Consider the following 25,384-nt stretch of genomic DNA (forward strand, 5'->3'; position numbering starts at 1 on the left):
ACCACTTTTTTTTATGATGAGCTCTCTAACACTTAATTGGACTTCCTTGTGTACTTGTCTTTATCCCTCATTTAGTCTGTAAACTCCTTGAAGAAGGAGCCTTGGACATAGGGAATACTGACATATTTGGGACTGATAGGAACTTCAGAGAAGAACAACAGGTTTAGGAGTGACTGTGATAAGTTTAATATTGATGGTTGAGTTTGTGCTGTAAGATATTCAAATGGAGTTGTGTGTTAACAGTTGAAAACATGGCCCTGGAGCTTGATCAAGGCCTTAGATGTGGGTCATGCTGTGGTATCAGCTGCCACGAGGGAAAAGAGGTCTGCACATGGATCCCTGCATGATAACCTCACTTAGAGTATAGTAGTGATTAAAAAAGCCAAGGAGGGATACCTGGGAATAGGACCTTAGTGTCAGAGCAATGGACTGACACTGGCACAGGACCCCCCAGCTTAGTGGGGAGCCTAGCCCCTGACCCCACCAGGAGAGCCAGGGGAGTCTCTGCCCATGCTGCACCCACAGTCAGAAAACTCCCCCTGAAAAGTGAGAGAATCTGGTCTTTGGTCACATGCAGCTCCTCTCCTAACCACCCAAGGTAGGTGTGGGCCCCCAGCTGACCTTCACTCCAGAATCCAGAAGGACCAGAGCACTCCCATTTCAGCAGAGAGAAAGATCAAGGCACAACAAGAAGGAATAAAAAGAGAGGACAGGAAACTGAGGCACAGAGAGGTGATGTACAGCACCCCCCCCCCCCCAGCAAGTTACAGCAAGACAAGCCCCTAAAAGTGAGCCCAGTCCTGTACTGAGGCTCAGGAGACACTGTTGAGAACACAGCAAGAAAACAGCTGTCCACAGCCAGGAAGAGGGTTGGTTCTCCACCAGCAACCAAATTGCTGGCACCTTGATCTTGGACTTCGTAGGCTTTAGAACTGCGAGAAATCAATTTCTGGGGATGCCTAATTGGCTCAGTCCAAAGGAGTGTGACTCTTGATCTTGGGGTTGTGAGTTCGAGTCCCACATTGGGTGTAGAGATTACTTAAATAAATATTAAAGAAAAAAAATAAATTTCTGTTGCTTAAGCCAGCCAGTCTGTGGTATTTGGTTATGGCAGCAAGAACAGCCCTTTTCTTCCTTCTCAACATCTCAACTAACTACAGTCTCTGAGAATTTCACACCCAACTTTGGTGTAGTTCTGGTCTACAGTCACTCACTGGGTGTGTTGTCATGCCAGGCTCTGTTTGGGGCACTGAACATCCCAAAGTAAAAAGTCCTCACCCAGTTCCTGCCAGGAGGAGTCCCCTCCTGGTGAGACAACAGGCAGGTTAATAAGTGAGGATGTCACAGGCGGTGGGCTAGATGAACCTCTGTGCACAGTGAGTGCCCTGCCCTTGGCCTTGTCATATAAGACAGGTCCCAGGGAGGAGTTGTCTCTTCCAAATTGCCATGGCTTGAGCCTGCTGCATCCTAAGACATCAGCCCACCATTGTGGCCCCATCTGATAGCACTGGCCTAATGGCCAGACTTGAGCCAGGAGCAGATGAGATCTGCCCTAAATTTTCTGCCCAAGAAAGACCAGTCTTCCATCTAGCCATCTTAGGAAAACAAAAACAAAGCCAAGGAATGTGGGCTGAGGAGGATTTCTGAAGTGCCGGGAAGAACAAAGTAAGCAACAGAATGGATAAGAGGGAAGAGTACTGTCAAATGACACAAAGGTGTATAGGAAGATAAAGACTAAGAGAAAGCCAGAGATCAAATCTTACCACAGGTAGCCAGCTCAGGAATGTGAGGATGGACCCAGTTTGCCAGGGTTCATGGTGAGAAGGATAAGGATAGATCTTATCAAGAGGTGTGGTAAGAAGGTGGAGTGGGGAAGGACAACTTGTTTGATTAACAGAATCCAGGAGAGGCTTATTTGGGGATAGGGGGTGGGGGGTGGGGAGGGAACAGTCTTCCGTGTGGTAGAATGCATCTGAATATTGGTTAAGCTAAGTGAAGGAATCTGTGTGAAGTGGTGGCAGTGGCTTGCAATGACAATCAAGGAAGTAAAGTGTTGGAGTAGACTTCTCGTAGCCTGCATAGAGACAAGAGCTGGAGTGATTTGGGAGACTTGGAATAGAAAGAGGAACATGCTAGGGAAACATATGTGCCAGTGGATCATATACAACGGAGAAAAATACGTCTCCAGTGGACCTGAGAACTCAGTTTTAAAAGTTGTAACCAGCATTGCTCAGCCAGACGGTATATCTGTCCAGGGGTAGCTAATGAGCCGGATGGGTGTAGCGGGAGAATACAAGAGCAAGTGAGACATGAGAGCAATACTGGAGTCCCTGACTACTGGGAAGTTGACTTTTTTAGGGAAGCCGGTATGATCAGAAGAGGTCTTGACTGCCTTTGAGCATGGAGGCCAGAATGTGTACAGGAGGTTCCATGTAAATGAGGAGAGTAGAGATCAGTTGTGTTGGAGAAGTCCTGAAGATAAAACCGTCCACATGAAGATGACTTTTCATGTGGTAGTCATGGAGTGGTTATGGTTCAACACATACCCTGCTTTCCATTATTCTTTGCACTTTGGTGAATTAACTCTAAGACAGATTCTTGCCTAACATCCTCTTAAAATACCGCTTACCTTATTTTTTAGCCAGTCTTTGAATGTGTTGCAAAAGTGGGTATTGATTTACTGTGCTGTTCTTTAGTAACTACAGCTGGAAATTGCAAAAAACCACCAGCCGTCAAACCGTGTAAATAAAGAAAAAGAAGATAAAGAAATGGGAAAGTGTTGTCTCTCCTTATTTCTGCATTCAGTTGTTTAAATATTGGGATAAAAACTCCTTGAAATTTACAGTTTTTAATTAAGAAAACAGAAAGCTCATGTTAAATTTACAGATAAGAGTTCTGCCTCCCTAAATATTGCCAACTTTATTTTTGTGAGCTTGTTCGTGACATAATGAGCATCCTGTTTCCTTAAGCATTTAAGTGTAGGTTCTTGTGAACTGACAGGATAGAAGCTCGTAAGGACTGAGTAGGCTGATGGAGCAGCTGGTGTGACATTCAAGTGTTCATATTGCCTTCTTGCTCCTGAACAGAAGGGGGAAAAACAGTGTTTTAATTTAGAAATCTCTTCCTTGACTATAGTTCAAATTCTCAAAACCAGTGAAACTAGAAAATGATAGAACATTTCGTTCTCATGTATAACTAGAGATATAATATGTTCTTACATTTGGTGGTAAGCTGTACAGGATTATATAAAATTAACTTTCCTTGATTTTGAGCTTTTCAAAGGCTTACCTTTTACTAGCAAACTGTTCCTCTTAGGATGAGAGTTCCTGAAATGCCTAGATAGAACAATAGAATAGGACAAAACAAAGTCTAGTTTATTTGGGGGAACAGCAGGAGAAGGTAGGTATCAAAATTATAGTTCTCTGTTAAATTCCTTAAAATTTAATACTTCTAGGTGTTTAAAGTCATTTTACATTTGTTCAAATGAAACAGTATGAGTCTCTATTTCTTTGAATGAAAAATTATTTTCAGTGTTTGTATATCAATATACTTGGTATTAAAAATCAAGGCAATTTAAAATAACAGCTCACAGAATATTTTTAGAAATGATCTGCTTTCAATTATTCATGCAAATTGAGAATCGCATAATGAGGAACCATGAGTAATTTGCTTATATTATCGCCAGGGAATTTTGGACTAAAGTGATAATCCAACAGTCGAAGTTCAGGGCACAGTGATCTACAATAGTGCCTCTCCAGAGATCAGTAGCAGGCAGCATCGGCATCACCGTCACCTGAGAAGCTGTTAGAAATGTAAATTCTTGCTCCTTACCCCAGATCTACTAGTGAATTGAAACTGTGCAGGTGGGGTCCAGCGATTCTCTTTTAAGGAGCCCTTCATGTGATTATGATGCATGCTGAAGTTTGAGAATGACTGATCTGAAATATGTAGAATTAGTATATAAATGCTTTTAATAATCCAGTGTGTGACCAAGCTGTGGCACATTCAGAAGGATTGTGTTTTTTGACTATATCAAGTACAACTTTGCAAAATTAGAACAGCCTTTTAAGATATATGGGTATCATCAGTATTGCAAATTAGAACAACTTTTTAAGAGATAGGGGGTATATCATCAGTGTTTGGAATAAGAGGATTCCAACTGACTTGACCATAAAGCAAAAATACCTATAGTGATCTTCAAGATATCTGTGTTTGGGATCATTCACATTAAAATTTTATCACATACTCTGCTTAATTAAGTACTTTGTTGGCATAAACAATCTGTGCCATCAAAAGCAAGAGTAGTTGTCTTACAGCCCTGGGGAGGGAGGATGAATCATCAATTTATAGAATCTCTTCTTTGGGCTGACATATTTCTTTATAAACTAAAGGCGGTGGGGGAATAGGGGCTGTGTTTCAGGCTAGGAAAAGGAAACGAGGTGATTTCATTCACACTTTGAGCCAGAAGGTTATAGTGTGGTTTTATCATTTTAATTGAATTGTGAGGTTCCAAATATGAGAGAGACAGAAAAAAAATAAACCTTGTAAATGCACATGCAAATAAATTTTAACTGTTATCTATAAACTGATCTCATGCTCTCACTAAAAACAGATGAAAGCAATTATGGTCAGGCTTACAGTGCCACCCAACCCCTCCCCACTGACTCCCTTGACAATTGTTCAAGAATAGGAACAAGCAGTGGAAAACGAAAACAAGCAGCCAGAGATGGCAGTGTGGTGGGAACAGAAATGGAGCATCAGAGAAATGAAGGCAACGGAACATTTCAGGAGTGAGGGAGTGGTTAGCAGTGGCAAAGGTTGTCAGTAGGTTAGATAAGAAGGACTAAATATGCCCTTTAGATTTAGAACAAGAGAAGTCAGTGGTCACCTCGAAGAGTAGTTTTGATGTAGCACAGAAGCAGCTAGCCTGGAATGGGTTGATCTGTGCATTGGAGATGAAGTAGAAATAGCAAATTTCAGAAAAGATGATGTTAGGTATGGAGTTCAGGATTTTGTTATCCATTGGCCCCAACTGGGTGAGATTTTTATGTATTATTTAGAACTAGTTGCTAACCTTACTACCATATTGATTTGGTATAATTTTAATTTAGTATGGGTAATCCTAACAAATGATTTCTCAAGTAAATGTATCAGTTACTCCAGGGTTTATGAAATATTGAAACTCAGCATTATTACTTTTCATAGCCTCAAGGATATAGGATCCTGGTTAAAAACCATTGTTATGTAGCAGTCATTGTATAGTTCTTTTGAAAATCTTAAGTACTTTTTAATATTATGTGAAAGGATTTAAAGGAAAGTTAAGCTTGTATATCTTATATATCAAGGTGGCGTGAATATTCCTTGAATACTATGACCTACTCTTAACTCCCTATGTGCCTAGCATATTATTTTAAACACAGGGTTATGAGGTTTTCTTTTGCTCTATTTAAAATGTCTTTGTTTACAGTTGTAAAACCGGTTTTCCAAATTGATTTTTAGCTTAAGTTTCAAACAGGAACATTTCTATTCAATAAATATGGAGCATCTATAGTATTCCAGACAGTGCTGGGGGTTAAAATTAAATGCCACAAATCCTGCCTTGAGTTCCCAGTTCATTGGGGAAGACAGAGAGGTAAACATATCATTGCAGCTGTGCAATAAAAGCTATAAGAGAAGAACAAATTAGTGCCTCTTCTAATCTACTTGTTGCCCACCCTGAGAGATTTGCGAAAGTGGTCCTGCTGAATTTATCACTGACAGCAGCTGTAACTTGCCCTTCAAAGTATTGTACTTAGTCTCTGCCTCTGGAAGAGTCTAGTAGATGATAAGTAATTTACTGAGGGGAGTGAGACTAATTTTAGTCAACTCAGACACAGTGATGGTATTTATGAATCCTGTGAGACCAATAAATCAGACATTGTAGACAATGTTTATTTTCTGCTTTTATCAGTTCTATAAAACTGAAATCATGTTTGGTAAATTTAATCTTGTTTATATGTATCATTCTTTACTCACCTGATATAAATTACTTTTCTAAACAAGCTTTATAGTCTTTATGTTCCTTCATGCAGTGTGTGTGCTTTCTTTTGAGCCTCTTAAAAAATGAAAAGTGTGAGTTCAGAGAATATTAAAATTGAGTTATCCCTTGGTTCTTACAGTTGGTCCTTGGTCCCTACAGTTTTGTTATGCTCACGTTATTTCATTAAAACACTCTGAGCATAACAAAACTGTAAAAGAAACGTGACCATTCTTGATCTTGAAGTTTCTGTTCTTTGATATGCATCTTATGGATAAAGCATCTTCTTTCTATCATTAATCTGATATTACACATTATTTCAGTTTACAGCACATTTTTATCATTTCTTCTTAAAAATTGTTTTCATTGTTGGAAGACTTTACATTTGTAGGATGTGAATCAGGTATAAGGTTTTCTTTTGTTTTTTGTTTTTTCCCCTGCAAAGTGACTATGTTTTGAATGATCATAGGTACCTCTTGGTAAGATATGGGAGATTAAAGATGAAAAAGGCAGGGTTTTTGCCTTTATATAAATTTAAGTATAATGGGCCTAAATTTACACTTAGTTATATAGTAGTCCTACTATCCAGCCTTCCAGAGGGGCATTCAAAGTGGCAAGTTTTAGGTTGTCCCTAGGACAGAAGATCACTCCTATTATCTAATGGAGCGGTGCGGGCCAGGCTGGATTTCTTCATTGGTGAGCTAGCACTGACAAGAAAGCACCAATAGCAGCCACAGTGAGAAACAGCTATCAAACCTGGTTATCCCTCTTCTCACCAACTACTTGTCTACAAAGGAGGATGGATTAGTTTTTATGTTAAAAGAAAAAAAGAAACTTAAGAAAATGAAGATTCGTGAGTATTCTTTTTGAAAGACTGCAGTCAAAAGCAATTTTTTAGCTTTTTGTCAGTCAAATGTTGTGTCTAACAGCTAGGGTGTCAGTATCCACTTTGAAGCACAATTTTAAATGCCAGCTATTTCCATGGAGTAGCCTCTTTACAACCTGTACATTGTTATGATCTATCCTGTGATTTAATTTTGGTCATTCACTCTTTTTTTTTTTTTTTTCTTTAAATGATTTTGTGAGTATTCAATGCTTGCTTTCTTTTATTATAAGCATTTTTATTCTTTTTGGAAGTAGAAGATTATGGGTGTGTTTGGTTTCTACGGGTATAAAATGAGCAACTGGATTTGATCAACATCCCTTTCAGCTGTTAAATTCTATGATTCCTTTGTAACCATTTTTTTTTTTTAACAGAATGATGGCCTTTTAAAATTTGTTTGTGGTTAGTATTTTATTTTGACTTAGAAACTTTTAAATAATTATTCTCTTATTAATTGAGCAAAAATCTATCTTTAGCTTCAACTTTTAAACCATTTTTATTTATTTTAAATGTTTATTTTAAGAGTGAGAGAATGAGAGAGAGGCAGAGAGGGAGAGAGAGAATCCCAAGCAGGCTACACTCTGTCAGCACAAAACCCTACTGGGGCTGGATCCCACAACTGTGCGATCATGACCTTAAGTGAAATCATCAGTCGGTGCTTAACTGACTGAGCTACCCAGGCACCCCCAGCTTTTTTTTTTAAGCCTCAGATCCATAATTTGTGTTCCTATAAAGCCAGTCATAGATTAAAAACCTTTGTGGATACTAATTTTGTACTTTTAAAAATTTAATGAGACATATATTAGAACTAGAGCTAGGAAATAGAAATTTGACTTAAACCCTTATTTCAGCATATCCCAAAGACATTTATTGAGCTGTTTCAGTGTAGATACCTTAAGAAAACTGAATATTTTGGGGAAAGAGTATATGAAATCAAAAGTAACTTCATGTGCTGAATAGTTACAAAATCTACAAGTATTAGAAAATTGAAGAGTAAGATTGAGGAGTACAAATTTTTATGTTTTGAAATTTCATTCTGAATTTGGGGTGATATAAAAAAAATCAAGATTACTTGAGAATCTGTAGTTGATTCAGTGGACATTTAAAGAGACTAATGAAAGTTTAAACAAAAGAATTGGCTTCTAACAAATTACTTCTGATTTATAACCAATTTGTTTAAATTTGGAATTGAAATTAATCAAATGACTTTTCTAAGCTTATGACCACAATTAGCAGATATTCAAATTAGATGTTCAAATCTAATTTGAATGTATGTACATGATCTTTCATACATCATGTACAAGAAAGAATACTTTTTCTGTCTGGGGTTTGTTGTCTTTGAAGTAATCTTGCATAAATGGAGTCTTGATTTTTAAAAGCTGAACAGAGTCAGTGGAGAATGGGATGCTGACAGGAAGTCAGTTGTGTATGTGTATAGAACATGCTCAGTGCATTAGACCAGTGGAGTTACCTTTTAAAATAGGAATGGCATTTCAGGGGCACCTGGGTGGCTCATTCTGTTAAGCGTCCAACTCTTGATTTCTGCTCGAGTCATGATCTCACGGTTCAAGCCCCGTGTAGGGCTCTGTGCTGACAGTGCAAAGCCTGCTTGAGATTCTCTCTCTCCCTCTTTCTTTCTGCCCCTCCCCTGCTTGTGCATACGTGTGTGTGTGTGTGTGTGTGCTTTCTCTTCAAAACATTTTTAAAAATTAAAATAGGATTGGAATTTTAAAGATTAGAGTTGTCACAAAAAGGGCATGGGCTGTCTTTAGGTATTGAGCACTCTAACCATACATTCTTTTAGTATCTTGCTTGATCAACGCCAGGCCTCTGAGAGAGTTCTCATTGACCTAGGGGCCCTTTACTAGGTTCCTCCAGAGAAACAGAACCAATTGGAAATATATACGTAGAGTGATTTATTATGAGGAATTTTCTCAGGCATTTATGGAGGCTGAGAAGTCCCACAATCTGCCTTCTTCAAACCAAAGACCCTGGAAAGCCAGTGGTGTAATTTTCTGTCTGAGGGTGGGAGATGGATGTCTCAGCCAGAGCACGAAGGCTGAGAGGTGTTCTGAAGTCCCTCTTCAAGTTGTGTTCTATTTCAGGCCCTGTATGAATTGGGATGCCCACCCACCCTGGGGAGGGCAGTCTGCTTTATTTAGTCTGCCTATTCAAATGCTAATCTCATTCAGAAACACCCTCGTAGGTACACACAGAAGTAATGTTTAACCAGATATCGGAGCGCCCTGTGATCCAGTCAGGTTGCCGTAAAATTAACTGTTATAGACCTATTCCAATTTTGGATAACTTGTTACAAGAGTTCTGCCTTATGTAGCCAAAAACTACTCGTCTGTAGCTTACTCTGTTTACATTCTAGTTTTGTCCTCCAGTACTCCACAACATCTATCTAGTCACTTTCTACACTATAAAATTTCAAATGTTTGAAGTTTGCCATCAGAGGTCATTCGTCCCCTAGACTAAGTTTCCTCCATTTCTTAAATGCACTAGTTTCTTGACTCTTCAGTGTTCTCTTTATTATTAAAGATTGTTTATGATTATTATTATTGTTCATACCATACCAGTGCAAAGTCTAGTGGGCCTGTTATGTATAATACAAATAGAAGTTGGTGCCTCTCTTTCTGTCATTCATCAGTCTTTTTGATACATTGAGTCACCATATGTTTTATCTGTATAACAGAGTTTCTTTTATATTGGACTATCATCAGAATCCTCTTTTCCTGGGGCTCCTTGGTGACTCAGTTGGTTAAGTGTCCAACTTTGGCTCAGGTCATGATCTCACGGTTCGTGGGTTCGAGCCCTGCATCAGGCTCTGTGCTGATAGCTCGGAGCCTGAAGCCTGCTTCGGATTCTGTGTCTCCCTCTCTCTGCCCCTCCCTCTCTCACACTGTCTCTGTCTCTCGAAAATGAATAAATGTTAAAAAAAAATTTTTTTTAATTAAAAAAATAGAATCTTTTCCTTTAGGTTTAGAAATCTTATTCCTTCAAACATTCCTCATCTGAAATGGCTCAGCGGCCCTTCTCATTTGAGGAGAGTGGGGATATTCTCTGTAGAATATATCTGCAAACATTCTTAATAAAAGTAGCTAACGTGTTTACCATTAACTGTGTTCCAGGCTAAGTTCAAATAGTTTTCCATATATTAACACATTTAAAGAGACGGGTACTGTTTTTGTATCTATATTTTATAGATGAGCCAGTAATATTATTGGTGTGTATGTCCAAGGCAAAGCAGAATAGGTCTGTTTCCTAACTTTATTGATGTTAGAGTCCTGTCATTGCTGCCTAAGAACATACTCACTTTGGGGCCCAGTGGAAGCACTTACCTCGTGTTAACTAACATCAAGTTAGTGCATTTTGTAACAATTAAATATATCTTCTCATTCCTACCTGTCTTTCTGGATCCTGATTCTGTCATCAAACATTTGCTGGCTCACCTAGCTTCAAGCCATCTATAGACTGGAGAAACAGAAACACTGTGTTTGTAAATCACCAACAATAGTTTAGAAGTCAGGAATGAGGAACCCAGTAATGTCTTCCAGGTTGTCCGTCTTTGTTCTAATACACTTCAGGAGCACATATTTTATACTTGGTCTGCAAGAATTTCATGTTACTATGTTATAATAATAATAATAATCATCATCATCATCATCATCATCATCCTTTTTAGAGCTCTGAAATGAAGCTCCAGCTTCATATTTCATCCCACAATTTACTTAACTCTTTGCCTGTTTTTCTTTGAGTTTTTCTGATATGCAGTCTTTGTGGTTTTCATTGTTGAGTCTAGATAACGTCCGTACAACCATTTCATGATCTCTGTAAGTTAAGTGTTCTTGTGAAAGAAGGAATTGAAATTGCAATTAGTGATTAATTATGAGCTCCACTCATTGCTAGGACCTCAAGTCATGTTTTGGTCTTTTGAGGGCCCTGCTCATTCATAGTAAAGCTCATGTGTCAGTTGGATTCCATCTTATCCTGCTTTTTGAAGACTGTAACTGTTTTTGCCTAACTCCAGTCTTAAACTACCTCTGTCTTTTTTCATAATCCCTCAAAGACTAGCAATAGTCATTTGGCTAGAGAGGTCATCTGGGGATCAGGGATAAGTTATGGAGGCCAGTAGGCCCCCATAGAGTAGCTGTGTGTTTTCTTTAAAAATCCCCCTTGTTAGGGCCTCAGCTTCCACATAACAGGATTTCTTCATAAATTTTTCAAATGGAAGATCAAAATCTTTTAGACAACACAGAAAAGCAAAACAGATCTACTTTCTGTTGTATCACGATCTCAAATAGTGTGCCCCCCTCTTGTCATTTTGTAGTGAATAAACAACAAAACTTTATTGTTCTAAGCACCTTTGTCCGCTAGTTCAGTGAATGGAGGAATGAAAGTGGATAGAAAGGAAAATAGTGGAGAAGGCTATAGTAGATCCCGAAATACACCACATCCTGATGATATAACTTGTAGGTAGTTACAAATCGCCCTCTTTTGGAAAGTGGCTCGTTTTGCATTTGGTGCTTTTGCCTGGACTTCTTTAAACAGTAGGGGGACTGGATATAATTGGTAATCATGTATTTAACAAAGCTATGTGGTTTGCAGAGTGATAGAAAATTCAACCTCGGTAGGGAACTTACTGACAAATTACTAAAAAAATCCAGGGATAGAACAGCTTTGAGACATGGATTGGCCAAGGGACTCAAGTGATCCAGCACTGACAGGCACATTCCTTTCCTCTCTCCTTTCCTCCCCCTCTGTCTTTCCTTCCCTTTTGGATCCAGTCACAGAGGTTTTTGCCATGTCAGATTTAAGTTCAGTAAGAAGAGACAAGTCTCTGCCCCAGAGTCACAGCAGAAGCCTCCTTGCCCTCTTGGCCTTTGTTGGGTCATATGAGCATTCCTGAACCAGTTATTATGGCCAGGGGAATGTTTGGATGTGGGGTGGAACCTCATGAGACTACACTGAGAGTCGGGGAAGGGCAGATCCCTAAACAAAAGTGGGACTATGCTGAAAAGTGGGGGAAAGGATGCTGAGCTGGCAAATAACAAATACCCACTGTAGTGTCTTGAATTCTGATTTTATTATATAAACTGGTACATTTGGCTGTTTTTGACCTATGACAATTTCTATTTGAATCTAATAAATGTGAAGACCTAAAGTAGAGGCAGTGTAGGGAAGGGAGCATGGCTTTTGAGTCACAAACAGAAATTCAGATCCTAGCTCTGATATGTCCCCTTATTGTTGAGAAATGGAACAGAACCCTTTAACACTCATTTCTCCCGTTTTTGCATTCTGTCAAGAGCAAAGGCAACGACTGACACATAGGAGTAAAAATATTAGTTTTAATATTGACAGAAGCTGAAATGGAGGATTTGTTTTTTGTGTGACAACAGGGAAGCTGTAATGTTGAACCCCAAACTACAGGCACAGTTATTTACCCCACCCCAGCAACTTTGAACGGTGGTAGTTTTTTTTTTTAACCGGGGGGTCTGTCCCTACCCTACTAACTCAGACCGATGTGTATGAGTTCTGCAGACATCTGGCTTCCAAAAGAAGGCAGAAAGGTGAAGAAACCACATCTGCCTAGTTACTTTTGGAAAATCTGTCAGGCAGCTTGTTTTACCTCAGTGGTAATTGATGGGGTAGGAAGCCACTGTTGAGGAAGATTCCTCTTTGTGGAGGAAACCAGAGGACTGATGACATAGATGCCTCCGACACAGAGACTTCGTTAGGAATTTATCTCTGGAACAAATAATAATTTATTTAGGATTAACATAATAATTCAGATGCCAGCAAATTGGGGTTGGAAACTCAGGGATATTATCAAATAACCACCCTCTCTAGATTTTGGAGTTGAGTTATTATAATAATTGATGTGTGAGTAGGAGGGAACCACTTTTCCTAGGAGATGAGTAAAATTGGTAATAATTGGGCAAACAGGGAGGATTTGTGAAGTGGGAGGAAGCAGGCAATGAAAGAGATTGTCTTATAGAATCTATAGCTATCACATCCTTGCACATTTAACCCAAGGCAAGGAAACTTTCCTCAACCAGCTGGTATGAATTTCAAAGTTTTTAACCCATTCTCCTGTCCACTGGTTCTCACAGTGTGCTGCATGGACTGACAGCATCTGTATCACCTAGGAATTGTTAGAAAGGCAAATGTTGAAGGGACACCTGTGTGGCTCAGTCAGTTAAGCATCCGACTCTTGATTTCGGCTCAGGTCATGATCTCACAGTTCCTGAGTTCAAGCTCTGCCTGGGATTCTCTGTCTCTGTCTCTCTGTCTCTCTCTCAAAATAAATACAATAAACTTTAAAAAATATTTAAAAAAAAAAAAAAAGGCAAATGATGGAGCCTACCCTAATCCTACTGAATCTATACTGTGGAGGTGAGGCCCACGCATCTGGATGCATATTGAACTATGAGAACCACATACCATTACAAACATTCTCATAACAGCTTAATAAATGAAGATTAATTGTGCTTGCCAGTAATCTTTTCTAGTTCCCAATCACTGAACATCTTATTTATTAAATATTGAAGAGTGGGTACTTGGGGAGGGAGAGAGACTGAATAGATAAAATAAAGCTTAGGTTTGAGTGCCAAACAGGCATAAGCAGTAGAGCTGTATTTTCACCCTGTAAGTTTAGATATAATGGCGTGAAAACTGTTTCAAAAACTAACTGTAGCAGTTGGGGCACCTGGGTGGCTTAGTTATGTGTCTGACTCTTGATCTCAGCTCAGGTCTTGATCTCACAGTTGTGAGTTCAAGCCCTGCATTGGGCTTCTCATTGGGCTCTGCACTGGGTATGAAGCCTACTTAAAAAAAAAAAAAAAAAAAAAGGTGGCAGCAAAGAGCATGCCATTGGATAAAAGGAATATTAGAATGAGAGAGAATTTACGGGGTAGTGATTATAATTTGTGGAGGAGGGACTTGACAATGAGAAAGAAAAAGGTTATGTAAAACGGGATTTTCAAAGGAAGAATTAACTCAGTGACTGATTGAAGCTGAAGTGAATGGAATCAAAGATGACTTAGGATTCCAAGCCCAGGTGATTAGAATAATGGTGACTGAGGAAGGGAGTTACCTATTTAGGGAATAAGATGAATCCAAAGGTTGAGGTGATTAAAGGACATGGATGGAGATAAAAGTTGAACACTCATCTTTGGATAGTTTAGAGTACAAGGAGAACTTGAAATTATTATGAGGAAAATTTAAGTAATGCATCCATTTATTTTTTAAGTTTTTTTAATTTTTATTTTTGAGAAAGAGAGAGCATGAGTTGGGGAGGAACAGAGAGAGAGGAAGACACAGAATCTGAAGCAGGGTCCAGGCTCTGAGCTGTCAGCACACAGCCCGACACAGGGCCCGAACTCACGAACTATGAGATCATGACCTGAGCTAAAGTGAGACACTTAACCAGCTGAGCCACCCAGGTGCCCCATAATGCATCCATTTATTGCTTAAACACTTACTGAATGTCTGCCATGTGCCTGGCACTGTTCTCGATTCCCAGGATGTACTAATGGGCAAACCTGACAAATAAACAAACACGGTAATTTTAGATAATACTAAAGGCCAGCAAAAAAAACCAGAGTAATAATAAAGAGTGACTCATGGGTAGAGAATTTCTTTGGATGGCGGGTCAGGGGAAGAATGGAGATGGTGACATGTGACAAATCATGGTGGAAGATAGTCTTAGGAAGACAAAAGATGGTGGTGTCACAGAGTGGCCAAGGAAAATTGCAGGAAAGCACAGTGGGGTGTTTGTTGTGCTTTGTGCCCTTTCAAGGTCTATTTTGTATGAAAGGTTTGGAGAGAATGGTCCACGTATTAGAAGGAACATGGGTTGGAGACATCACAGCTCATCTGTTTTAGGCATTTGTTAGGTGTGCAGAAACTCCTCAAATTCTCTGAGGCTTACTCTTCTCAGTAGAATAAAGAGTTAATAACACCTCGTGGGATTACATTGTGATGATTAAATGGAATGAACTTAAAGAAATAGTGCTTGGAATGTAAGTGCTTAATGATAACTATTAATAACCATAATACTGAATGGAAACATAAAATTCAGTCATGTGAAATGCAGTTTCATTTAATAACGATGGGATCTAATATCTTGAAATACAATTTTATTTAGTGGTTATACTTTGATCTTTTGTCATGCAAAAACTTTACACGCATGAGACTACAGTTAAAAATATTTTTATGATGTTTTTCATTAGTTACTTGATGACATTTAGAAAATATGCTTATATGCATAATGCTGTAAAAGATGGATTTTACTAACTTTTAAATATTTTCTTACAGATATGTACATCTCATGATTGATATGAAGAAACTAGTCATGGGCCAAAGGTCAAGATACTTCTCTGGGAAATGCTGCTGATGCTGCTCTAGAAAGTCCTACAATGAGTGTTTGGTTTAAGAAAGATTTTCATATTTAAAAAATTTTCAACTTGGAAATACATCAAGTGAAAATTAGAGTCTTTTGGGAAACATTTTCCTCCTAATAAATAATACTTGTAATGGGCGACATGGCAAACAACTCAGTTGCATATAGTGGAGTAAAAAACTCTTTGAAGGAAGCTAACCATGATGGAGACTTTGGAATTACGCTCGCGGAGCTGCGGGCTCTCATGGAGCTCAGGTCTACAGATGCATTACGAAAAATACAGGAAAGCTATGGAGATGTCTATGGAATTTGCAGCAGGTTGAAAACATCTCCCAATGAAGGTGAGTTGTGTTATGTTTGTTTTTAGTTCTTTGTACGAAGAGTACTGTAGATTTGTAAACATGTTTATATTGTCTTGGTTATTGTATGATTATATCATAATTTTAGTGACATTAAGATGAGTCAGTTATCAGATTGCAATTAACAGAACTTTAGATCAAGAAATAATGTTGCAAATTAATTTATATATATATATATATTTTTTTTTAACGTTTATTCATTTTTGAGAGACAGAGACAGAACACGAGTGGGGGAGGGGCAGAGAAAGGGGGGAGACACAGTTTCCCCTGGAAACTGGAGTTAGGCTCCAGGAGTTTCCTGGAGTTAGGCTCCAGGCTCTGAGCTGTCAGCACAGAGCCCAATGTGGGGCTCGAACTCACGAACTGTGAGATCATGACCTGAGCTGAAGTCTGACGCTTAACCAACTAAGCCACCTAGGCGCACCTAATTTATATATTTTAGCACACTTGTACTAGTGTGCATGTTATTGCTGCTTGTTTACAATAACAAGTTTGCCTTTCTGCTGGAATTATAGAGGATGGAATCCCCCCCACCCACCCACCCAGGGGATTCAATGAAAATAAATCCTCACTTATCCTTCATTTTATTAGGTGGCTTAAAATAGTTGTCACTGCCAGTAGCTGACCAATTTGTTTTTACCCTAAACTTTAGTAATTAGTTCAGAAGATCCTAAAGATTAGATGCCAATTTTTACGTAGCAGACATTTTCTTTAATAAAAACTAACTTTCAGTCTTAGAATTATGTTCAGTTTGCCTTTTTCAAGGAAGTCTTTGCTTTCATAATTCTCAATTTGTAGTAAGTTTCTTCTTGAGAATCAAGAAAGGAAAAGTTATGACTTTATTGCATTATGGTCTTTGAAACGGTTTGAGATAGATGACCTTTTATACATTCATCATGTTGAAGAGAAAATTAAGGTTTAGAAAGTTTCAGAAAGGCATTTCCTGTTTACAAACGAAGGAGAGAGATATGCTGAATGTTTGATGATTGTACTTTATTTTAGTAAGGATGGGCAGTTATTAATGTAAAAGTTAAAGTAGACTAGTACACATTCCAAAGCCAGTTCCAGGGAAATTATGCGAAAATGTTTTTCTTTCTTTAAGTTCATTTATTTATTTTTACGTAATCTCTACACCCAACATGGGGCTTGAACTCAGAACCCTGACATCAGGAGTCTCATGCTCTTGCAACTGAGCCAGCCAGGTGCCCCCAGAAATGTTTTTCTTGAATATTTTTTTTTGAAGCATCTTATGTAATGCCATACTGTCACAAAATTAAAAGTAATAGCAAAAAGTTACTTCCAAAATTGTTTTAAAAATTTTTTTAATTTTAAATTTCATTAAAAATTTCTTTAACCCTATATATCTATAAAATATATATATACACATTTGAATTGCTGTTTAAATTCCTAATTGTTTTAAAGAAGTGGTAGGTAATTAATTTTTCTGAAGTAGCATGATCTTGACAAATCCAGTATCAGCATTCACACATCATTCACACATGTCTAGAAAGGGCTTCCTTGATCACTTGGAGTATGTTCTTTTTTCTGTAAGACCTGTTAAGTCTTCGTATCTTCTGGATCTTTTCCTTAAGTCAGAACTACTTAGAAACATGAGCTTCTTAGTTATACCTTAATATGCTGTACCATTTTAAGGTAGCTGGGATCCCTGTTGTTGATGTAAATTCTAGGATTCAGGAACAAACCCATGGACTGTAACAGATAGTAATTTAACAAAATTTGTAGCTTGTTCATTATTCAAACCCATTTTGAAATATTAGCTAACTTTATATCCTGTTTAGAGAATTGTATATTGATGTGCTGTTCTCAGTATATTCATTAATTCAACTATAAGTACTTTATCCATTTAACCTAAAACCTAATTGTTGGATGTTTCATAATCACCAAATTAATAGGAAACATTATAAAAAGTCCTCAAATATAATTACATAGTTTGTTCATAAAAGGTGATAATGAACTTCAGTTTCATCACCTAACTACACATCCTTCAACCATGTCTTTGTATTCCTCTGCTATTAGTTAATCAAAATTCTTGTCTTCTAATAACTTAACACCCCAACATGGTCTGTTCTCATTTTTAATAGACGTGATTCTCATTAGTTTGTATTGCACTTTCTTTTATTTTTTGTATTCTTTTTTGTTATTTTGGGCTGTACTCCTTACATTGATTTTAGTTTAATTAGTGAAGTTTATTAAGTTAACTGAAAAATTTTGCATTTAGTACAATAGTTTTGAAATTTGGGGAGGAGATGGTTATGTATCTTTCTTACAATATGATGGGAGCTGTGGGTAATTACTAGAAATAATTCACTTAAACACTCAAAATTTGATGTTCATTGTTGCTGCTTTGTGCTATGAAATAAATATATGAAATCTGTTTCCCTCTTTTATTCTTAGAAAATTCTTGCTCGTCTTCTTCCTAGTATTGTGAATTTTTGTTAAAATTTGTACAAACTTTTGTCTTTACTGGTTGTATATAAACAGGTTGTCATTTTGAAAGAGTCTTTTAAAGAATATGAACAAACCATTTTAAGCATTATATTTGTGTTTACAGTTGTAAGATTAAATAAAAACAGCACCAGCCTTCATAAGAATATTGTTTCCAGAGGAACAGTTTTAGTTTAATTTAGAAATAATTTATTAAGAAAGCTAATGAACATTTTGTCACTGATCAACTAAGCAAATGATAGTGAATAAATCATCATCAGGGGTAATCAGCCAGGGGTTTGCCCAAGAAAATGATCCAGACAATAAGTACTCTTTTGTTAATATAAGCTGCTTATCGTGAGGGAAAGTGAGATTAAAATAATTTTTTAAAGAACATGAAGTTTGGTTAGGAAAACTGAAGTTTGTTTCTTTCATTCTTTCATTCATTAATTCATTCATTGATACATATAGTCTTTCATCAGATCTAGGTTTTTAATTGCCATATGGTGTTTATTCCCTCTAAAGAAAGAATTAGTGTTGGCAGTTTTAATCATAAGATAATTATAAATGTGTAATTAAGTTACATCCCAATCTCATCAGTGTTAACACAGTGTAAGAATATGTGCACCTTAGAATTGCTGGGATATTCTGCCTGCTCTGTGGTAGGTACTTTTCTTGGCTGGGTAGATATATTCGTCAATAAAACAATCCCTGACTTATTTTTACAAGGGGGAGACAAATTTACAAGACAGCTAGATGAAATGCATAGTGTATTATTGATGTCTGCTTAAGAGAAAAGTGAGTGGAAAAGGAAAATCAGAAATATTGGGGATGTGGCTATTAGATTGCTATAAAATCTGGAGGAGGAACAGCTTAAGACATTTCTTAAGAGCAGTTACAACAAAAATAATACATAGGTAATGCTTTTTTGTTCCCAGTAGGTTGTTGTTAGCACTTACAAATATTAATTCACTTTATCCTCACAACAGCCTTACCTTTTTTTTACAGCCAAAGAATCCACAACACAAAAAGGTTAATCGGCTTACTCAAAGTCTCACAGCTCTTAAGGTGCCAGAGCAGGGATTCAAACCTTGACATTCTAGCTACATGCTTTTAACCAGTATATTATATCGCCTGTTATGAAAGTTCAGTTCATACAACTTGCATAAGAGTTGACAATATTAAGAAAGAGGTACCTGTGTTCTGTCTTCTCAAATAGTATTTTTTGTTGGCAGGAGTTTTATAGTGAAAACAATTTTGAGTTTAATAAAGGTTCTGTTGCTCAGTCAGTCTTTTTAAAATATGCCCTGTTCAGGAAGTTGTATCTGTGTGCTTCCTCATTTGGCCTGCTAATTTACTGCTCGTCTTCCAGCAGAGTACTCCTTTAACTGGATTTGAGACATTCTTAATGTGTACTGATCAATAGGAAGCGTTTTGAGCCAGATGTGATTTTCATATTAAAAATGTAGCCATCTCTACTCTTAAAAGAATTAGAAGTATAAATTTCAAGGTTAACTGAAATAAAGACTTGTCACCTCATATTTCTGCTTTGTCTATTAGAGAAAGCACCTCTCTTAAGAGTCATCAGAATCTAAGAATATACTTTTATGAGAGAATTACCTTCTTACAACATCCTAACTACATGCAATTATCCCTGTAGTTTTTTTCATTATCTTTATTGTTTTCCTGTATTGATTTTCTTATTCCTGTTGTAAATCCTATTTATTGATCCTTTTACTTTTAACCTAGCTTTCGGTATCTTTTCCATTTTAATGTGTTCCTATGTTATCTATGTTATATTTTATATTGGATGGTAGAGGAGACTGTCTAATAAAGAGATTTCTGGAACGCAGGTCTCTAGCCCTGGTAGCATGTTTATCATTCAGTAGTACCACGTTAAATAAGGGGTAATAATGAATGTATACAGATTAAAGACAGGTACTGAGTGGTATTTTGTAAGAGACATGGATGGCTCCATAGCGTTGTAAAGAGGCAAGAAAGTAAATGAGACCCTAAGTTTCTGAAGTAGTAGTTGCTAAAATTAGGTATAAGAGAGAAAAAAAGCAAAGGGAATAAGAAAAGGAAACTGGTAGAAAGAAACAAAAGAGGTGTGTGGTAGAAAGCAAGGTAAAGTCAACAGTAATTGTCTCTGGCTGACTAATGTTTCCATAATGCTGGCAGTTTATGTTCACACTCCTAGAGGTAAGACTGTTAGTAATGGTGTGCCTTTGACCAGGTCTTCATGATGTAATACAAGAAAACTAACATTCACACATGGAAATATATTTTAACTCTAAAAAAAAAAATCATCCGCTGCCCAGCATGAATCATTGTTGACTTATAGGCGACTGCAAGAATCCTCTGATGCTCTGATGGATGTGCTTGGTTATACAGGTTGGCACAGCTCTTTCAGGCACTCAGGAAGGATTCCCATCGCCACGGTATGCCAGCCACGCATATTTTAATACTTGTACAGAGTTACCAACAAGGGTTTGATATTGATAATCCTGCATGACCTTGTCCTGGAAATTTATTGCTGCTGTAATAGAGAATTATGCATTTAATTGAATACCTGCTCAGCTCACTAGTTTTCATTGCTTATGAATTTTTTGAAGGTAATTGTAACACTACTTCTCTAACTTTGTTGCATATATATTATTTCTTAAAGTTGTATTTGATAGAGCCTGAAGTAGTATAATATTAGAGTTAAGTTCACTTTTCTGAGTGCGATAGACTTACTTCCTTTTTATTTTATTTTTTTATTTTTTATTTTTTTTAGTAATCTCTACCCCCAACATGGGACTCAAACTCACTACCCCAACATCAAGAGTTGCATGTTGTTCTTTTTTTTTTTTTTAAGGTTTATTTATTTGAGAGAATGAGCAGGGGAGGGACAGAGAAAGAGGGAGAGAGAATCCCAAACAGGCTGTACGCTGTCATTGCAGAGCCCCACACGGGGCTTGATCTCATGACTATGAGTTCATGACCTGAGCTAAAATCAAGAGTCAGATGCTTATTAACCTACTGAGCCACCCAGGCACCCCAAGAGTTGCATGCTCTTCTAACTGAGCTAACCAAGCACTTTTATATTTCCTTTTCAAACCATTCTGTTCTGGTTTTCTTAATATTCTTAGGGTTTTCTTTCTTCCTATTTGGCCAGTCATGTATCAGCCTTCTGTGTTTTCCTTTAGATGTTGGTGGGCCTCAGGTTTCCATTTATCTGTGCACACTCCTCTTTGTATACTCTCCTTGGATGATGCCATGCACATCTAAGACTTCACATGTCATCCGGATTCTGGTGTTTCTTGTAGTTCCAGTCCACGTTTTTACCCCAAGCCTTCAGCCTAGAAGCCTGATTCGTTTTAGGCATCTTATTTTCTCAACCTTTCCAGGCTTTACTTTCTGAAAGCATACTCTTTCCCTTTTCTAACAAAATCATTATATACATCTTTTTTTTTCCCTCCTAAAATGTTTATTTTTGAGAGAGAGAGGAGAAGAGAGAGAATCCCAAGCAAGCAGAGCATGACGCAGAGCTCAAACCCATGAACTTTGAGATCATGACCTGAGCCAAAATCGAGAGTCAGACGCTTAACCAACTGAACCACCCAGGCATTCCAATTACATATGTCTTTTAAGTGGCCTGGACTTTGACAGGAAACTTTCACCCACTCACACTCAGTTGCTAAGACCTAGGGGAAAAAAAAACCAAAAGAACATAATTCTGAGATTGTTAACCTTAAATAAAACAAGTGGTAATTTAATTAAACAAAGATGAGTTTATTCAGGAATAGCAGGGGAATTGTAATTCAGGACAAGCAAATTATGGCAAACTGTAGATAAGTCTGAGGAAGACAGTACGAGGCTCTGGGAGGAAATTAAAGAGGGTTGTTCTGAACATAATTGTATTAGAGAAAAAGAGTTTAAGACTGTGTTGGTTTCTCACTGGCTGCAAGTGGTGAGCAGTTTGCTATTACTGAGGCATGTGGAAACCTTCCTCCTTCCTGCTGCTCATGTAAGCTGAGATGAGCACTGTGTGCATGGGAACTCTCCCTTCATGGCTTCCCAACTGCATTTTAAATCAGATTTCCTTGATTTGTTTTCACTTTTCCCCCTTTTGATTAAGATGTTTCTCAGAAAGCATCACTGATCAAGCATCAGATCATTCATTTTGATTGAAATATTTTTCTTTATTTGTCAATTGGTGCTTGGAAGGACCTTTCCCAGGAGTCATGTCTCACATGGGGGTTTTGGTGGGGGGAGGAGGAATGGGTAGAAAGTGGAAACCGTGGATGCCACTTTTGAGTAACAGGGCAAATAGCAGGAGGAGCTGTCAGGCATTTCCCATGCATAAATTTATATCTTATTAAGCTTAGAAACCTTGGAGATCATCTCAAGGCATTGGGCTAACATTCTGTTTGCTATATTATTTTCATGGCCTTCGGAAACAGCAGGAAAGACTAAACTCAAAAAAGGGTTTGCAGGTACCACGCCTGTATTTCTCTTTGTCCCCAAAGCTGTTGGAAATCTCCTTTGGTCCTACTGCCGCCACCAAATCTCCTAGTGCTGACTAGGAAATTCCAGGTTGGCTGGTCAACTTCCTTTTTAAGCCAAGTGGGTTGCTCAATGATCTTACGTAACTGAGTTTTAACTTCCCCAGAAGTGTTAATCCAGGTGCAGCAGGTGGTGTTGGCCACAGTGCAGACACCTCCTTGCTCAGCTAAAAGCTAGTCAAGGACTGACCTATTATCAACTTTGGTCAAAGAGTCTAAGGCTCTTTTTTGGGCAGGTGTTGTCTTGGCACTGATTCTGCAGTATCTCTAAGCATTAAGGAGAGATTTCTCGCTATATTCCTGTTCACATTTACTCCTAACCAGGGAAGTATGGCCCTGCTAACAGAAGTGAACCCTGAATCATAAAACCTCCTGGTAGGTCCTTTCTGATTTGACAGTGCAGGGGATTCAACTAAGGAAGGTGCTTGAGTTGGTTTGTGAAAAGTTAGGGGTAGCTTAAGAGACCTTGCTTTGCTATATGCTAGCTGTATAGGCCCAAGGTGAATGAATGATAACCACCCCAGATAAACATAAATCCTGTTGGGGTATGAATCACTCTCACTAAGGTGGCACTGTTAATAGATAGATAAGAGTTTTAAATGACAAATCCGACAGTCTGAAAGGCAAAAGTTACCCCTCCTTAACAAAGGCCTGGGAGAAACAGATGAAGATGTTATCTTTCCAGGCCAGTGCCAGAGTTGAAAAAATAAAGGGAAAGACAAAAGTTTCATGTTTGAGATGAAGTCTTGATTAAGCATCAGGGTGAGTAAGTAGTCATCCTCTATGTCAGCTACTTCTTTTTCTAGTCAGTTTGATTCAGAGGTCTCTATCTGTGTAGGGCCAAATGTCAGGTGGAGCCTTTTTCATCTGTGAGACACATATTCAAGGTTTAAGTCCCTGAAGTCTGGCTGCCATCTGAGTGGTGAGGAGGAGCTGGTATAGTCCTTTCCAACTAGATTCTTGGGGCAGTCTTTGTTCAAACTGATTCCAAATCAAAAGGGTGGGAGAAAATTGGAAATGTTACTTTGGAGAGTTGTAGCCAGATTTTTGAGGAAGCTAGAATTCAGGATCCAGTTCAATTTACAAGTATGTAACAGAAACTCAAGGACAGTTAATAGGATTAGAATCTGATACAGACAAAGAGGTAAACATAATTTCTTCAAGTACCCTCATTTTTTATAGTAAAAATAATTTCTTTGCATGAAACATTGCTTGATTATTTGCATTAGTGCAGCAAGAAAAGTGATTAACCATCTAAGCTCTTTTTAAGACTGCTTTCCTAGAATTTTGTAAGCAAGGTACCAAGTTGATTTTTCCTTCAAAGGGCTTTATTTATTGGCTCTGTAAAGTCAAACTGTGTTCTTTAAAACTCTCTGGTTGTATCTGAATCTATGCACATTTCTCAAATATGATATTCCAGCCAAAGCTTTGGTAATACAACCAGTGTTTCTCTGTCCTGATATAAAGAGAAAAGATTCTTACTGAATTTATGCAAATTATTATCATAAAAATAAGAATACTCACAAAGAGTTTGCAAATTCTGGAGGGATCACATAGAGAGAAAAAGTAAATGTTTTGTCTTTATTCACAAAGGTGTATCTTACCAAATTATTGATAGCTTAAGAGAGAAAAGGGTTTCCTAAAACCTGGGAAAGCAAAATATTACAGAATCAGTAATGTTTTAAACAAGAAGCTATAAAAATTATAACAATCCTCTCAGTTCATTTAGTCCCATGTTTTTAATTGTTGTTCTGCTTGCATTCAGTTTTGCCACTAGTTCTGGAAATTCTTACCAAGTTCAGTTCTATTGTCTTAAAGTTATCAGAAAACCATCCTTTCCTGAAGCTTCTTGAAGATGAAGTACTTTTGCAGAAACACTGTATAAGCATCAGAGTAAAACAGTAACTGTCTGTAAATGGCCAAAACACTTAAAAGTGGCCATGGTTAAAAACCCGATGAGAGTTCATTATAATGCAGTTGACAAGGAAATTTAGTAATTTTGTGACTTACCCTTTATGATAGTAACCAGAATTACAAATGTTAACGTGATAAAAAGGCATATAAGATCTTTAGAAATTTCATGCTATTATTGGGACACATTAATAACATTTCCATGCAAATTTATTCTAAGAAGGTTTAGCATCACCTGTTTTTAACAATGCTTCCCAGGTAATTTAACATATCAAATAAGTCTAATTAATTTAACATATCCTTCTTTATAAGGAGAACAAGTCCTTTGATATGTTCTAGGGGCCCTCTGTAAAAACCTAAAGTTAGTTCAAGATCAAAATACTTCCTTTTGAATTTGATTTTTTGGGAAGTTTGTCAAAAATATCAAAAGATTTCAGGGCACCTGGGTGGTTCAGTCAGTTAAGTGCCCGACTTTGGCTCAGGTCATGATCTTGCCTTTCATGAGTTCGAGCCTGTACTAGGCTCGGTGCTGCCAGCTCAGAGACTGGAACCTGCTTTGGATTAATTCTATGTCTTCCTCTCTCTCTTTCTCTGCCCCTCCCCCACTTGTGCTCTGTCTCTCCAAAATAAACAGACACTTTTTTTTAAAAATATCAAACGATTTGGACCTTTGGTCAAAGAGGATCATATGTCACTGTGAAACAATACTTTAGGTATCCATTTAATCAAAGTGACAAAGACTTTGCAGAAAAATACAGAAAGTTAAATAGTTGTAAAAAGCCTTAGCTTCTTTAATATTGAAAAGACTCAGCT

General features: G+C 37.7%; 1 protein-coding gene across 5 annotated transcripts in view; it reads left to right on the plus strand.

The window, feature by feature from the left end:
• Positions 1-25,384, plus strand: part of ATP2B1 (ATPase plasma membrane Ca2+ transporting 1) — a 130,531-nt gene that overhangs the window by 43,489 nt on the left and 61,658 nt on the right. For all 5 annotated transcript variants that reach the window (XM_086712681.1, XM_086712680.1, XM_086712676.1 and 2 more), the window contains exon 2: positions 15,222-15,647. In XM_086712681.1, the coding sequence (XP_086568807.1) occupies positions 15,440-15,647 (208 nt within the window). In that variant the 5' untranslated portion in view covers positions 15,222-15,439. The remainder of the gene's footprint in view (positions 1-15,221; positions 15,648-25,384) is intronic.

Source organism: Puma concolor, chromosome B4, assembly GCF_028749965.1.
Source record: "Puma concolor isolate L17-30 chromosome B4, mPumCon1.1.hap2, whole genome shotgun sequence".
NCBI lineage: Eukaryota > Metazoa > Chordata > Mammalia > Carnivora > Felidae > Puma > Puma concolor.